The sequence below is a fragment of the Helianthus annuus genome, chromosome 6 (assembly GCF_002127325.2).
Source record: "Helianthus annuus cultivar XRQ/B chromosome 6, HanXRQr2.0-SUNRISE, whole genome shotgun sequence".
Taxonomy (NCBI): Eukaryota; Viridiplantae; Streptophyta; class Magnoliopsida; order Asterales; family Asteraceae; genus Helianthus; species Helianthus annuus.
Genome location: NC_035438.2, coordinates 68917286 through 68933412, shown reverse-complemented (window position 1 = coordinate 68933412; position 16127 = coordinate 68917286). Strand labels below are relative to the sequence as shown.

Sequence of the window (16127 nt, the reverse complement as noted above, 5' to 3'; positions counted from 1 at the left end):
ATGTTAGTAATTATGTTTTCTCTCGTTTCATTTTACTATTTTTTGCAATTACCGTGTTTTGTTTTCAGACTCAACTGTTTTTATGATGTAACATGTCTGTCGCAACCCCCGCCCCCTATCTGTACGGGAACGGGCGGCCGCGAGACTCAGTTTCGGTGGTATCGGTGTTTATCAATTTGGCAGCGGAAATTACATCAGGACCGTAGTTAGGAAATATTTTATCAGAGTAAAACACCATATTTTATATAAATAAACATATTGGGATAAAATCCAAGTTTTCATTACAAACTGATTTATAGGAATAAATTCCATTTTATTTAAATAAAACATCACATTTATTTAGGTAACTTTTATAGCCACTTTTCCAAGCCTTCAGTGCTGTCCCGCTGGCTTCTATTTGACTTTCACATTTTGTTACCTGAAACGCGTTTAAAAACATTTTGTCAGTGGGAAATACTGGTGAGTGAATCCCAGTTTAATCAAGAAGAGTTTTTTGATTTGCAGTATTGAGAGCGATTACAATGTTTATATCTACACAATTATTCATTCAGTACTTGCCACTCGACCGTATATGTGGCTATGGTCATATCACACATTGGCTAACCCGTTGTCCAATTGTGAAGATTATCAAGTAATGTATACGAAACCCCATAATACCGGCAGTAATTGAAGAATTACAAAGACTCAATCACTGCTTAATCACATTGTAAAAGATTTAAGGTTTTGTAAAACAATTTGTAAAAAGGAGATTACTCACATTGCTGTCTTAGGTTTTCTTTAAGGGTTTCCTGGAGATTATCTATAATTTACACAAATGCACACGTGTTAGTATAATAACCCTTAATATTTACATTAGTAATACCCTCCCCGAGACGGCATTCCAACGACTACGTCGGACGAACCACGACAGCCGTTACGGAACCCTGGATCAATCGGGCAGCGTATCTAATACGTAACCGGGGTTATGATACTTACAACGGAGCAGAACTTCGTTATTTAGGGGGGTATTATACTCGAGAATAGCTTCTACACTTAAGAAATTCGAGAGAGAAAAAGGAAATGAGCGATCGGAACTGAAGGCCTAAGCTCCCAATTTATAGGAGCAGATTTGGGGTCTCTCTCGGCCCGTGTAGACTTGGAGGGAGTCTTACGCGACCCGCGACATAGGGTGTCTAGGGCGTAGCCTTGTCCGGTCACGAGTATAGGTCCAACACGTTGCTGCCACGTGGCAGCTCAGGGCTGCGTCTCGATGACTGACTGTTGCGCCCCGCGTAAGAAGTAGCCAAGGGCTACGCGCCCCGCGACAACCCCTCAAATTTCGTTTTTAATTAATTTGAATAAAAATAAAGATATTCGGGTATGTTTTCGCGTATGGGGTGTATTTTAGGACATATTAGGGTATGTTAAATATTTTTAGGGTGTCGAAAAATTTAGGAGGGTTGTTATATCCTCCCCGCCTTGTTTTAGAGCTCGTCCTCGAGATCTACTGGAATAAGTGTGGATATTTCCTTTGCATTTCTGATTCAAGCTCCCATGTGTACTTTGGTCCTCTTTTGGAGTCCCACTTCACTTTGACCAGAACTAATCTCTTGTGCTTGAGGTTCTTAACTTTCCTGTCTTCAATCTGTAGAGGCCTCTCTACAAATTTTAACTGTTCATTTACCTCTATGTACTTAAGAGGTACTACCAGTGATTCTTCAGCTAAGCATTTCTTGAGATTAGATACATGAAATATATCATGTATTCCTGCCATTTCCTCTGGCAGTTGTAGCTGATAGGCTACAGTTCCTATTCTTCTTATAATCTTAAAAGGTCCGACATACCCGGGGCTTAGCTTTCCCTTTTTTATGAATCGTACCACTCCCTTCCAAGGAGAAACTTTCAATAATGCCTTATCACCTACCTAAAATTATTACGGCTTGCGTCTGTTATCAGCATAACTCTTTTGTCAATCACATGCTGCTTTCAATCGTTCTTTGACTTGAAAAATCTTGTTGGTCGTTTCTTGCACTATCTCAGGTCCAGATAGTTGCTTTTCCCCAATTTATGCCCAACTGGGGTTCGGCACTTTCGTCCATAAAGTGCTTCGAATGATGCAGCATTGATACTTGTGTGATAACTGTTATTATAAGAAAATTTAATTAATGGTAAGTGATCGTCCCAATTACCTATGAAATCAATTACACAAGCTCTAAGCATGTCTTCCATTGTTTGGATTGTCCTTTCACTTTGTCCGTCCGTTTGAGGATGATAAGCTGTGCTTAGATATAACTTGGTTCCCATTGCTTTTTGGAAACTTGTCCAAAAATGAGAGGTAAAACAGTTATCCCTATCAGAAACAATCGATAATGGAATTCCATGTAAACTATTTCATTTACATACAACTTAACTAACTGTTCCATATTGAAAGTTTCCTTCATTGGTAGGAAATGAGCTGACTTAGTTAGCCTGTCTACAATCACCCAGATTGTATCATTACCTTTCCTTGTTTTGGGTAATTTAGTAACAAAATCCATTGTTATTAATTCCCATTTCCAAACTAGCATTTCTAATTGCAGCAGCAAACCTGAGGGTTTCTGGTGTTCAGCTTTAACTTGTGAACAGGTTAAACATTTAGAAACATAAGCTGCTATATCCTTCTTCATTCCTATCCACCAAAAATTCTTTCTTAAATCCTGATACATCTTATCACTTCCAGGATGCATCGTATGCTTAGACTTATGGGCTTCTTCTAATATACGGTGGCGTAGGTTTCCTAATTTAGGTATCCACATTCTTTTCTTATGGAATCTCCAAATTCCATCTGTTCCTTGTTCTAATTCCTTGATCATTCCTTTTAATTTTTCAGTATCATCCTTGATAACTGATTCTTGTGCTTTTCTAATTTGCTCATTTAAATCTACTTGCAGATTTAATTTAAGAGAACGTACCCTTTTTGTCTTTTCATGATACTTTCGGCTTAAAGCATTAGCCACTATATTTGCCTTTCCTGCATGATACTGGATATTACAATCATAATCACTAAGTATTTCCATCCAGCGTCTTTGCCTCATATTCAACTCTTTTTACCCGAAAACATACCTTAAACTCTTATGGTCTGTGAAAATGGTAAACTTACTACCACAAAGGTAATGTCTCCAAATATTTAGGGCAAAAATTATGGCTCCTAATTCTAAATCATGGGTTGAATAATTCTCTTCATGATTCTTAAGTTATCTAGATGCGTAAGCTATAACCTGTTGGCGTTGCATTAACACACATCCATAACCTAACTTAGAAGCGTCACAATAGACTACAAAATCTTCAGTTCCTTCTGGTAACGCTAGTATGGGTGCGTTGGTTAATCTTTGCTTAAGAATTCTAAAGGCTTCTTCTTGTTTTTGTCCCCATTCAAACTTAACAGATTACAGGTTAGCTTAGTTAAGGGAATGGCTATTCTGGAAAAATCTCGAATAAATCTTCTATAATAACCGGCCAATCCTAAGAAACTTCTAACCTCGGTTGGTGACTCAGGGGTTTTCCATTTGGTAATCGCCTCGATATTGGTAGGATCCACATGAATTCCTTCATGATTGACTAAATGTCCAAGAAACTGTACTTGTTCTAACCAGAATTCGCACTTTGAAAACTTAGCATAAAGCTTTTCCTTTCTTAGTAAACTTAAAAGTGAGTGCAAATGCTTTGCATGTTCCTCTTTACTCTTAGAGTAAATGAGAATATCATCTATAAAATCGATTATGAATTTATCCAAATATGGCTTACTTATTCGGTTCATCATGTCCATAAATGCAGCTGGGGCATTGATTAAACCAAATGGCATGACAGTAAATTCATAATGGCCATACCTTGTTCTGAATGCAGTCTTAGGAATGTCCTCTTATTGTACCTTTAGTTGATGATATCATGATACTAAATCGATTTTAGAGAAAAATCGAGCTCCTTGCAATTGATCGAACAGATCATCGATTCTTGGTAATGGATACAGATTCTTAATCGTGACCTTGTTCAATTCACGGTAGTCAATGCACATAAGCATCGATCCGTCTTTCTTTTTAACGAATAAAATCGGTGCTCACCACGGTGATGAACTGGGCTGTATGAATCCTTTCTCCAATAATTCGTCTAATTGTTTCTTCAACTCCTGCATTTCGGCGGGTGCCAAACGGTAAGGTGCTTTGGCAATTGCTGCTGTCCCTGGTAGCTGATGGATTCTGAATTCAACTTCTCTGGCTGGCGGTAGTCCTGGTAATTCTTCTGGAAACACGTCTGGAAACTGAGATACTACTGGAATATCTTTTAATTCTAATCCTTTAGTGTTAGTGATTATAGAAATCAAATATACTAAAGATCTTTTTCTTATATAGCTTGCTGTTTTCATCACAGAGATGAATTTTGTGGATTTAGATGGCTTGTCTCCTTTAATTGTGATCTTTTCACCCCTTGGTGAGTTTACTTGGATTGACTTTTGATCACATAAAATACTGGCTTTATTGACTATTAACCAATCCATTCCTAATACAACATCGAATCCTGCCAGATTCATTGGATAAAGGGTTGCAATAAACTTTTGGTTTAAAATTTCTATTCTTGCTTCCTGCAAGATTTCATAAATCCTAACGGTTTCCCCATTCGCTGTTTCTACTAAACATTCTTGTGGGAGTTTAGTTAATGATTGATTAAGAAGTTTGCAAAACGAAGTATTAATAAAACTTTGGTTCGCACCAGAGTCAAATAATACTTTAGCAAAAACATCATTAACTAAAAACGTACCGGCTATCACGTCTGGAATCATTTTAGCTTCAACTACAGTCAGAACAAATGCTCTAGCATTTTTAGTGTTCTTGTTGTTTGTAGCTGGAGCTAGTTTCAGACAGTTTGGCTTGATGTGGCCTTGTTCTCTGCAGTTGTAGCATATCCTGTTGTTAAGTTTCTTCCTGCAGTCTTCTTCCTTGTGCCCAGATATTTTTCAAAAATTGCAGTATATGGAGCATCTTCCAGAATGCTTCCTTTTGCAATATTTGCAATAAGGTGCAGAGGTAGAACCTATATTTTTCCCCCGATTGGAATTTCCAGATCGAAATTCTTGGGTAAGCCTTTGAGCTAGATTCTTCCTTTGATCCTCTTTCCGTGTACGCACTAATTCATCTGTCAAGGTATTTGCTAGTTCTACAGCTTCTTCTATGGTTTGAGGTCTAGTTGCCTTGACTACATGTCTAATTTCCCCGATTAATCCCCAGATGTAACGGGAGATTAATACTGGTTCAGGTGATGCAAGGGTTGGCACTATTCTAGCATATTCAAAGAACGTAGTAGTATAACCCTTACTATCCACTCCAATCATTCTAAGGTTCAGGAATTTATTTGCTATCTGTTCTTTTTCATTGGGAGGACACAATTTCCTTTCTACTATATTCTTAAATTCTTCCCATTCCATATTATACACCCTGTCACTTCCCCTTGACTGGAGGATAGTGTTCCACCATTCTAGTGCTGAGTTCTTAAACTGATTGGAAGTAAACATTATCTTATCCTCTTCTACACATTTGCTTATTTTTAAGACTACCTCAGTCTTTTCTATCCAGCGTAGAGCTGCAATGGGTCCTTCATTGCCCGAGAATTCTATTGGTTTGCAGAACCAGAATTCTTTATAAGAACAACCATAAGATATGGTTCTTCTTCTTTTAGGAATGGGCACTTGAAGTAAAGGTCCATTGTTTACGCTGTGTTCAAGTTCAGTTGGTCGTTTACTGCTATGTTTACTTTTATTATCCGCTTCCCTAACTGTTTGGATAATAAATGGCATTGCGTCTATAATTCCTTGTGCCACTATGTGTTGGATGGCACCTTCTGTCGCAACCCCCGCCCCTATCTATCCCGGGAACGGGCGGCCGCGAGACTCAGTTTCGATGGTATCGGTGTTTATCAATTTGGCAGCGGAAATTACATCAGGACCGTAGTTAGGAAATATTTTATCAGAGTAAAACACCATATTTTATATAAATAAACATATTGGGATAAAATCCAAGTTTTCATTACAAACTGATTTATAGGAATAAATCCCATTTATTAAAATAAAACATCTCCTTTATTTAGGTAACTTTTATAGCCACTTTTCCAAACCTTCAGTGCTGTCCATCTGGCTTCTATTTGGCTTTCACATTTTATTACCTGAAACGTGTTTAAAAACATTTTGTCAGTGGGAAATACCGGTGAGTGAATCCAGTTTAATCAAGAAGAGTTTTATTGATTTGCAGTATTGAGAGCGATTACAATGTTTATATCTACATAATTACTCATTTAGTACTTCCCCCTCGACCGTATCTGTGGCTATGGTCATATCACACATTGGCTAACCCGTTGTCCAATTGTGAAGATTATCAAGTAATGTATACAAAACCCCATAATACCGGCAGTAATTGAAGAATTAGAAAGACTCAATCACTGCTTAATCACATTGTAAAAGATTTAAGTTTTTGTAAAACAATTTGTAAAAACGAGATTACTCACATTGCTGTCTTAGGTTTTCTTTAAGGGTTTCCTGGAGATTATCTATAATTTACACAAATGCACACGTGTTAGTATAATAACCCTTAATATTTACATCAGTAATACCCTCCCCGAGACGGCATTCCAACGACTACGTCGGGCAGAACCACGACAGCCGTTATGGAACCCTGGATCAATCGGGCAGCGTATCTAATACGTAACCGGGGTTATGATACTTACAACGGAGCAGAACTTCGTTATTTAGGGGGGTATTATACCTGAGAATAGCTTCTACACTTAAGAAATTCGAGAGAGTAAAAGGAAATGAGCGATCAGAACTGAAGGCCTGAGCTCCCAATTTATAGGAGCAGATTTGGGGTCTCTCGCGGCCCTCGTAGACTTAGAGGGAGTCTTACGCGGCCCGCGACATAGGGTGTCTAGGCCGTAGCCTTTTCCGGTCACGAGTATAGGTCCAACACGTTGCTGCCACATGGCAGCTCAGGGCTGCGTCTCGATGACTGGCTGTCGCGCCCCGCGTAAGAAGTAGCCAAGGGCTACGCGCCCCGCGACAACCCCTCAAATTTCGTTTTTATTTAATTTTAATAAAAATAAAGATATTCGGGGTCCGTTTTCGTGTATGGGGTGTATTTTAGGACATATTGGGGTATGTTAAATATTTTTAGGTGTCGAAAAATTTAGGAGGGTTGTTATAACGTCTAATCTTGACGGCTGTAATTATGGCGTTTTGTTTTCCAACGGCGGTTAGATAACGATTGGACTTTTTTTTGTTTTATATTCTTTGCACATTGTTTCACGCTTTTTTTTATAATAATAGTTGTTCAAAGTAATTTTATTATAGTTTGGTAGTTTTTTGGGGGCGTTTTTATGGCATCATGGCGTTTTACAAGCAATTGCTCATTTTGGCATTTTATTATATATTTCATTATAGTATTAATGTACTTTTGTTGTTTATTAACTGAAATTACAAAACAAACAACAGATAAAGAAAATTAAAAAAAAAACAAAGTAGAAGCAATTTATGATTTAAATCTTCAGTGTCATCAGTCTCTTTTTTCTTTTGAAACTATGATAACTGTGACAAATAAATGGCGTTTTGGTTTTGGCGCTGTTTATTTTCTTTGTTCATGTGTTGAAGTGTCTTTGTGGATGTTGGAGATATAGATCAACCCTTTGTGGGTGGATGCTATCTGCCCGCCGTCTTCATTATAATTATCGAGTCCAAAGTTGCATTTACACTGGTATAGGTCTCTTCTTATCATCCAAACCTTCTTCAAAAACAAAGATGAGAGAATGACATATGGGTGTCATCAGTCCCTCTTTTTTGAATTTTGTCCATCTCATGCAGCAAAAATCTTACTACACTCACGTAGCAAATCATTCAGTGAAACTTCATGCAGAACATTACTGAGTATCAAAGAAAAGATGTTTGCCATCGTTGTATTTTTTGGCGTTTTACATTGAGTTGTATTTTTTTAGGAACCACTGTGTTTTTTGTGGGTTTTTTTGGTGTGATAAACGGAAGGTGGTGAGAAGTTTCTATTTATAAAATTTTTTTGGCGCGTAGTTTAGGCGGGGTATTATTTTTATAACAAAAAATGTCATTAACATTTATCCGGATGTAAGGTTTGGCGTTATATATTATGGCGTTTCATATTTTGTGGCGTTTTTGTAGCCAGAGAGTTTAAATAAAAATACAGAAAAAAGTACGCAGTGATAAAATTGGGGTTTTGTATTTATTTGGCGTTTTATTTTTCAATGGCGTTTTATGTGAGAAATGATGTTTTACTTTTTTTACCCTTAATGAAGCGCGTCCACGTAATAAAATTGATGTTATTTACGAAAATGCCACCGCGCCAATCTAGTCCTTAGATTGTTTTGATCGGACGATCCATAAGCGTTCTCACCGTTCTCACACTTTCTACCGTTTTCTCTAAATCTTGACCCTATATATATATATATATATATATATATATATATATATATATATATAGGGCAAGGATAAATCGAAAACCCGGTTGAGTTGACTAAACCCTGAAAACCCATTAACCACCATTGATTAAGCTTGATGGATGGTTGAGATTCATTTTGGGCACCAGTGAAATATGAATTCCTTTGTGACTATTTTTTAATATAAATCATGTACCTAGAGGGGCAATATGGGAAAAGCTTAATATACTCTCGTAGAACAGACAAAAGTCTGCATGAGTGTAAGAAGCTTTACATCAAACATCAAACAGCTGCATCATTACACCCCTAATCCTAAAAAACCTACATCAGTCTACAATTTCAAAAACCACAAAATATTACCAGAGACTCACATAACTCTCTCATACTCTTCAACAACCCCTCTCAAATTAACCCCAAAATCACCGGAGAGTCACCCTCTCTCATCATCTTCATCAAGCGTATAACTTCATCGACGAAGATATTCAACAAATCACCGTAGAATTTCAACGGTCACCGGAAGAAAAAAATCAGGCTAAAAACGAGAGGGGTTCAGGTGCGTCGCTCTCTTGGTTGACTGAAATCATCAACTTTGTTTTAGCTATTCAGAATTAGGGTGTTTTATAATAGAGATTATAGGGTTTTTTATGACTTTTGAAAATGCTGGATTGCTTTATACCCATTTGGGTTTTTCTTAATTACAGGTACCATTAGGGGTTTTTGTTGGTTTTAAATAATCTCACTTGTTAAAAAAGAAAGTTGAAAAATTTAGGTAGTTATGAAAATAAAAAATATAAACTATTAAACAGTTTTCAAAGTGCTCGGTTTCTTCATACATCTGGTTTTCTGTTAATGACAGGGGTAACTTTAGGGGTTTTTGGGGATGAACACATGATCAATTTGGGGGGGGGGGTGGGGGGTGTGGTTTGTGGGTTAATTTTGATTCAGAAAAAAAAAATACACTGATAGTGTGTACTTGTTCATTCTAAGGAAACAAAACTCTGCTTGCTATAAACTGATCTGGGCCATAGTGATCTACTGTTAATTGGAGTCCTATATTTGTTATCTACTGGTGATATGTGTCTGTTAGAAAAGTCATGTGGTCCATATATTGACTGCCTCTTTATCTCATACTTTTGTAGGAATGCGTTGTAACAGCTAAGAATAGCAAAACAAATCCAACCAAAAAAATGACCACAGGTGCTTATAAATTACAAAAACTATGATCAATTATGCTTACAGATTAAAAACCATTTTGTCTTTATTGATGTTGACTACAAATAAAAAATGCAGCTAAAAAGGTTCGTGATACCCCGGTGCTTGAGAAGCGCAAAAACAGGCAACAAATATGTACGTAACTACTTTTAATTCATTACATGTTTGTTGTCATGTTATGTCTAATTTCCATAAGCTTTCTAAAAACAGTGACACCGGATACTAATACATGCGGACCAGCAATGCGGACAAGGGGGGCTAAAAAAGGTTTAAATTTAGTCTTTATTTTTTTAATAAATATTTTGGTAAAGGTTGTTAGTAGTTCGTGATCTATATAAAACTTGTACAAATGCAGTTAAGGAAGCACATTGTGAGGAGAAGGTACGCAGAAGAAAGCTAATAAGTACGTAAAAAGCATTTTTTTTCTTTCCATTGTCTAATAGTAATGCTTTATATAAATAATAAAACAAATATGGTGCCACAGTTTTACCAGACAGTGACTTGGACACTCCGATGGAAAACATTGAGAAAAGAAATAAAGGTACATTTTTTAATGTATGGAAAGCTTTGGTTACATTCTTCTTGAATCTAATATTTATGTGTACATGACTTTGTAAAACATTTGTAAGGCGAGGGCGATCAGGACGGGCCGGCAACACGTACAAGAGGAGGTACAAAACTGTACTAGACATGATCTTTGAGAGTCTAAATAAAATGAATATATGTTTCAATACTTGGCTTAGGTACTTTAATGCTAATTGTTTACAAAAAAATGTATATTTACAGCTCAGCGATGGCGTGAGGATAGCAAACCAAAGAAAAATGTCAAAAGGAAACTAATAAGTACGTAAACACACCCCACTACTACTTTCCTTCTTTATGAAATATGAAAATCGTAACCAAAAGTTGTTATCTTAGTTTCAGCAGATGGTGACTCACAGATGACTGCAGATACAGCTCTACCAAAACAGGATGCAATTGCTGTAAAAAAAACAAAAAAAGTAAAACATGATCGGGTGGAAACCCGAAGTGGCAAACACGCAAAAACGACGCATAAGTGGCCTAAATTAAAAACACGTTCGTCACCTATGCAGTTGTTCAAATGCATCAAGTCTCTAACGAGGAACCAACAAGAAGACGTTAATAGGATGGGTTTTGGAAAAATGTTGTCATTCAACATCAGTGGGATACCTCTAAAAATTGCCCACTATGTTGTGGACCACTTTAACCCAGAAGAAATGGCTATTGAAATGCCATGTGGGTCAATAGATGTTGATGTTGAGTCTGTCCATGACCTTCTAGGGATTCCTAAGAAGGGCATAGACATGCAAAATGTACGAACATATTCAAAGCTTGATGTTGCTGTTGAAGCATGGAGAAAACGATATCGTAAACGATTTGTGGCACCAACGAACCTGGCACGATCTATACTCACAAGTGATGAAGCCAACAGTTTTCATTTCCGACTGGACTTCCTGATGTTATTCTTAACCGTCATGGTTGAGTGTAACAAAAATGGGCGAATGAAAGAGTGGATTTTGAAAACTTTTACTGGAGACACGGATTTCAGTAAAATCAATTGGTGTGCCTATCTGATCCAAAAAATCAAATCATGTAAAGATGGCTGGAAGAGTTGTGATCCTGAATCTCCATTTTCTAGACCACTCACACTTTTAGCTGTAAGTGTCCTGTTTAACAAAACTTACTAACAATATAGGCATACAACATTTGTTTTGTTATCTTACCGCTTGTTTTTTTTTCGCCGTTACACAGTTGCTATATGTCGACAGAGTTAAATGCACAGGATTTCCAGTTGACCGGACAATATACCCAATCGTATTCTGGAACAAATACGAACTGAAAAAAAGAGAACGGTTTGAGATAAAAAGAGGTGGCTTTGGTGGAGAGGATTTGCATGAAGTTGGTGTGGTTAGACGGGATCCAAGAAAAACAGAGTTACATGCTAATGATGAAGTTCTGAGTGTAAGATTAATAATTATAACCAATTACAAAATAATTATGTTCTTTCGAAAATTAGTTAAAAATGTATTTTATAACTTTGTTTGTAGAATGAGATTGCATTGATAGAAAAACATTCGGACGTGATGGAGGCGAAAAGAGTTACGGTGGAAAAAAATTGGAAGTAGTGTTCAATGCTCATCCAGACAACGAGCAAGTTAAAAAATTGATACAACGATTTGAGAAAATTGTACACTCAAAAAAAACAAGGATATCGCTGTGGCCTGATTCCCCAAGGAAAAAAATTGCTGGGGTCCTCATGTCTCTTAACAAGACAGTCCAAAACCCAGATAATGATTACACAGAAGGTACAACGGGAAAACGGATATATATCACTTCATTGAATATGTACTCAGTTTTTTCTACAAGCTGTTACTAATTTGAATATTTTTTTTAAATGCAGACCCTGAAGATGATGTGCTAAACGCGGCTGCAGTGGCAAAGATCAATGGTATGACCTTTTTTACAAAACATATTTATCTTTTTTTATTTGCAAATAATCGTTTACACGAAAAAAGTATTCATATGTATTTGTAGCTCAAAAAAAATAGAGTGCGAGATAACTTTTTTGGTAAGACTTACTGGAACAAGAATATACTTATCGTACTTCGTTCAGATTCGTTGAGCCATAAACTGCTTTTTACGTTCTTCGTACAATCAATTTACTCCTACACGTTAAAAATTTATTTAAAAGATGGATTAACAAGCTCCATTTTGATTACATTTTCCCGAAAAAAATAACAGTACCATTAAAAACGCCTATGTATAGTAGTTCAAAAACTTAGGGTACATTTAATGTATCGTGGTCATGTACTGACTCTTTAAACCCAATCATTTCTAACACAAAAATAATGATAATTGACAGATTCGAATAAACAGAATCATGTGGATGTGCGAAATAAAAAACGCAGTGCAGCGACTGATAATTTACTGAAAAAAGCTAAGGTGCAAAAAAAATATAATACACGCGCGTGTGATAATAAACTGATACTATTTTTTTAAAACGTATATAGCATCTGGCAATGATCGGGGGAATGGCGATGGTAAGCGAATGAAGAATGATGTGTCGGCAAAAGGTAACTTTAGTGATGACAATCCTAACAAAAACGTTATGTGAGGAAAAGCTAACAATAATAAACTGATACTATTTTTTTAAACGTATATAGCATCTGGCAATGATCGGGGGAATGGCGATGGTAAGCGAATGAAGAATGATGTGTCGGCAAAAGGTAACTTTAGTGATGACAATCCTAACAAAAACGTCTTGTGTGATAATAAACTGATACTATTTTTTTTAAACGTATATAGCATCTGGCAATGATCGGGGGAATGGCGATGGTAAGCAAATGAAGAATGATGTGTCGGCAAAAGGTAACTTTAGTGATGACAATCCTAACAAAAACGTTATGTGAGGAAAAGCTAACTTTAATTTCTTTATTTGAAATAGAAACTCCACTTTAATTTCCTACACGACAACATACACGTGCAGTAATTGTACATAGAAAAATAATAAAAAAAATAATGACATCAATGTTACATTTCTCTACAGATGAAAAAATGTAAAATGTTTAACTAACAATAAAGTAAACCACCAAATGTATGTCCTAAAATTGCAAACTAAGCGTAACATGTGTGTATGTGGCCACATAAAAATAAATAGATCGGGGTAAGGCTGACAAAACACCAGAGATGATAGATGGAGAAAGGTGCGGAGATGCCACTACAAAAAAAATGCTACATGTGGAGACATAGGCAACAAAGAAAATGAGGCAAAAGATCAAGAGACGATAACTACAACAAGTAAGTTTTACATCTTACATATAACCCGTCACAAGTGTAGAAAAATCAAGAAAACCAAATCATACACAAAACAAACTAACACATATGTGTCTGTGTACATGTGAATGAATATAAATAGACAAGAACAACGAAACACAAAACATGCAAGGATTGTTTGATGCGCCTACCTTTCACCTGCTCACACAAGACACCGAATTAGGTGACTCATGATTCCCCCAAAAAAATGAACATGTGTTATTTCTGTACACAACGGATAATCCGACTTATCAAAACGAAAAAAAATTGCAGGTGATGATGTCGATGATACGCATGACAAAAATCAAGAAGGTGAGTTCTACATGTTTTTTTACTTCTTTCGAAGATTATAATAAACTTGGCATTTTTTTATTAAATAATAACAAACAAAAACTAAAATTGAGCAGGGAAGGGAACGGCTGAAAATGATATCACACGTAATGCTTGGATAAAGGAATTTGAATCAAGACGAAGAAAACCAGTTGGTAGGTTCAACCGCTCATGTGATGACCATGAACACGAAATGGGAATAGACATTACAACGGAAGAACAGCGTATTTGGGATTTTCTATTCGATGTGAAGTACTCAATGTAAGCTTCAGTTTAAAAATATTAAAAATATTACTTGTTACATTATGCAAAACTTTGGTCCTATGATAGATTATGGAATGTTTTTGCTCCAAATAGTATGTTTTTTTTTTAAATAGTCTATTATGTTTTAAATGTATAACTGCATATGATTTTTCACAAAACAGGACACGGGGAATGGTCATCTCCTTGTCTAGCGGGGTAACAAAAAAATTTGGTCAATCTGCTGGGTAAGTTCAGCTATAAAAGATATACATAAAACATAATAGTCCTAGTTTCTTGATATCCAGAATCTAATTTACATATCTAACATTGTCTTGCGCAGAGATGTTATCTTCGAGAGTATATACGGCTTAGAACTCACAAAAACGCTGATGCGCACTTTGAGGGAGGAAGTGAAGGTCTGCTCTGATGTAGTTGATGCTTGGGTAGATGTGATGAATTTTGAAGAACTTGACAGAACCGACGGCTGCCCGACGCGGGTTTATTTTAGCACAACTGTGATAGTAAGTATTCATACTATATTACTTGATCTTTGACTGTGATTTTGGATTTATTAAGTCTTTGGGAACGTTGTAAGTATGTCTATCTAAATGCATCTTTTGAATTATGGTAATTCGGGGCTTGCACCACCTTATTGACACAACTTATTTGGAAAAAAAACAGGACAGCTGGCTTTTGATGGATTCTACTTGTGATGATGATGAACGTATGCAAACGTTCGGCGAAAGGATGGTCGTAGGCGGCGCATATGATTTCATTGGGATCAAAATGGGTTTCTTTCCAATCCTCGAGAATGATGAATATTACATGCTTGTTTTCGATCTGGAAAACGGTGAAATAACCGTCATAGACCACAAGCCTGATCGCACACCCTTAGCTGGCATTAGGGATCATCAAGACTACTACAAAAAAGATACACCATACAAAGTGGTTAGTCATTTTCTTTTCCCATAAAACATTAGGATGAAAAACAAGAACTCATACAAAAACTGATTAGTTTATCTTTTTTTTTACAGAAGCATATGCTGGACAATTATTTGGAGCATTGCAAACATCCGTTAAAGGATAAAATTGCACCAGCCAAGATTAAGAGGTGTGATATCCATTGGGCGACAAGTGCACATCCAATGGATAGTGCAGTATTCCTTATGTACCACATGCAGAATTTTAACGGCGTTGGTAAATACTTTGAATGTGGTTTTAGTAGCAACTGGAAGCAAAAGCAAAAACAGATTCTTACCCTCCGAAAAAAATTCGCTACACGCATACTACTCTGTGATGTGAATGTGATGAAGGGAAAGGTTCGTGATGCTGCATTATCAGTGTAAGTTGCTGCTCCGTATGGTAATGTTATGTTTTTTTTTGGATGGGACTATGGTGTACAACTTAAACAATTTAAACTCGTACTTTGTCAGTTGCCTATATGTATCTAACTATTAATGTCTGTCGTTGATCCGGACATCTTAAACATTTTGGGGAAGCATAAGTAAACTACTGGAAAGTTTGACAAGCGACCATAACTATCAATATGTGTGTTCTTTGCTATAATAATTAGCGTTAGTCAAGCGGCAATAACTATCATTACAAATTGCTTTGTTACAAAAAAATACCTTTCTTTGTACAACAAACAGTACCAAAAAATAATGTCACAAGATATATTAAATTGAGGGGCGAGTTACCTGCTATGCAAACCTAACTACTCATTATAATATATTTTCATAAATGCCAGCTTTGAATTGTCAAATCTGCAAAAAAAAGTACACGCATGTACCCAAACCATATCCAAGAAATATATGATAGTACCCATTATTATAATAATATATATAAAGTACAATCTCATATAAATGCCACGTTATGGGGAATACTCTTATAGTATTTTTATAAAGAAACAAAAAGTGAAGTCTTACAAAGTAGTTGTTATGGGGAATCTAAGATGGACAAAAAGCCAGGATAGTTCTCAAATTGTACTTATGGGAAACGTTGTACTTATATCTTATCTCAATTGTAATACTATTATAGTATTTTTATAAAGAAAA

At 36.3% G+C, this 16127-nt stretch overlaps 3 protein-coding genes and 3 long non-coding RNA genes across 6 annotated transcripts; all 6 read left to right on the top strand.

Annotated features, from left to right (window-relative positions):
- Positions 1 to 9746: 9746 nt before the first annotated feature.
- Positions 9747 to 10069, top strand: LOC110864037. Its single transcript, XR_002549565.2, has 3 exons — positions 9747 to 9801; positions 9877 to 9933; positions 10022 to 10069. It is a non-coding gene; the product is annotated as an uncharacterized LOC110864037 (long non-coding RNA).
- Positions 10070 to 10456: 387 nt separating this feature from the next.
- On the top strand, positions 10457 to 11813 carry LOC110944828. Its single transcript, XM_022186472.1, has 4 exons — positions 10457 to 10509; positions 10585 to 11345; positions 11440 to 11649; positions 11736 to 11813. The coding sequence occupies exons 2-4, from the start codon at positions 10608 to 10610 to the stop codon at positions 11811 to 11813; spliced, it is 1026 nt and encodes a 341-aa protein (XP_022042164.1). The 5' UTR covers positions 10457 to 10509; positions 10585 to 10607.
- Positions 11814 to 12696: 883 nt separating this feature from the next.
- LOC118479918 lies at positions 12697 to 13056 on the top strand. Its single transcript, XR_004861519.1, has 3 exons — positions 12697 to 12761; positions 12852 to 12914; positions 12994 to 13056. It is a non-coding gene; the product is annotated as an uncharacterized LOC118479918 (long non-coding RNA).
- A 283-nt stretch (positions 13057 to 13339) lies between these two features.
- On the top strand, positions 13340 to 13958 carry LOC110864038. The gene is made up of 4 exons (XR_002549566.2): positions 13340 to 13485; positions 13604 to 13684; positions 13774 to 13812; positions 13908 to 13958. It is a non-coding gene; the product is annotated as an uncharacterized LOC110864038 (long non-coding RNA).
- A 45-nt stretch (positions 13959 to 14003) lies between these two features.
- LOC110944829 lies at positions 14004 to 14627 on the top strand. Its single transcript, XM_022186473.2, has 3 exons — positions 14004 to 14091; positions 14256 to 14318; positions 14414 to 14627. The coding sequence occupies exons 1-3, from the start codon at positions 14024 to 14026 to the stop codon at positions 14625 to 14627; spliced, it is 345 nt and encodes a 114-aa protein (XP_022042165.1). The 5' UTR covers positions 14004 to 14023.
- Positions 14628 to 14800: 173 nt separating this feature from the next.
- Positions 14801 to 15458, top strand: LOC110864039. The gene is made up of 2 exons (XM_022113184.2): positions 14801 to 15021; positions 15108 to 15458. The coding sequence occupies exons 1-2, from the start codon at positions 14821 to 14823 to the stop codon at positions 15417 to 15419; spliced, it is 513 nt and encodes a 170-aa protein (XP_021968876.2). The 5' UTR covers positions 14801 to 14820; the 3' UTR covers positions 15420 to 15458.
- Positions 15459 to 16127: the final 669 nt, after the last annotated feature.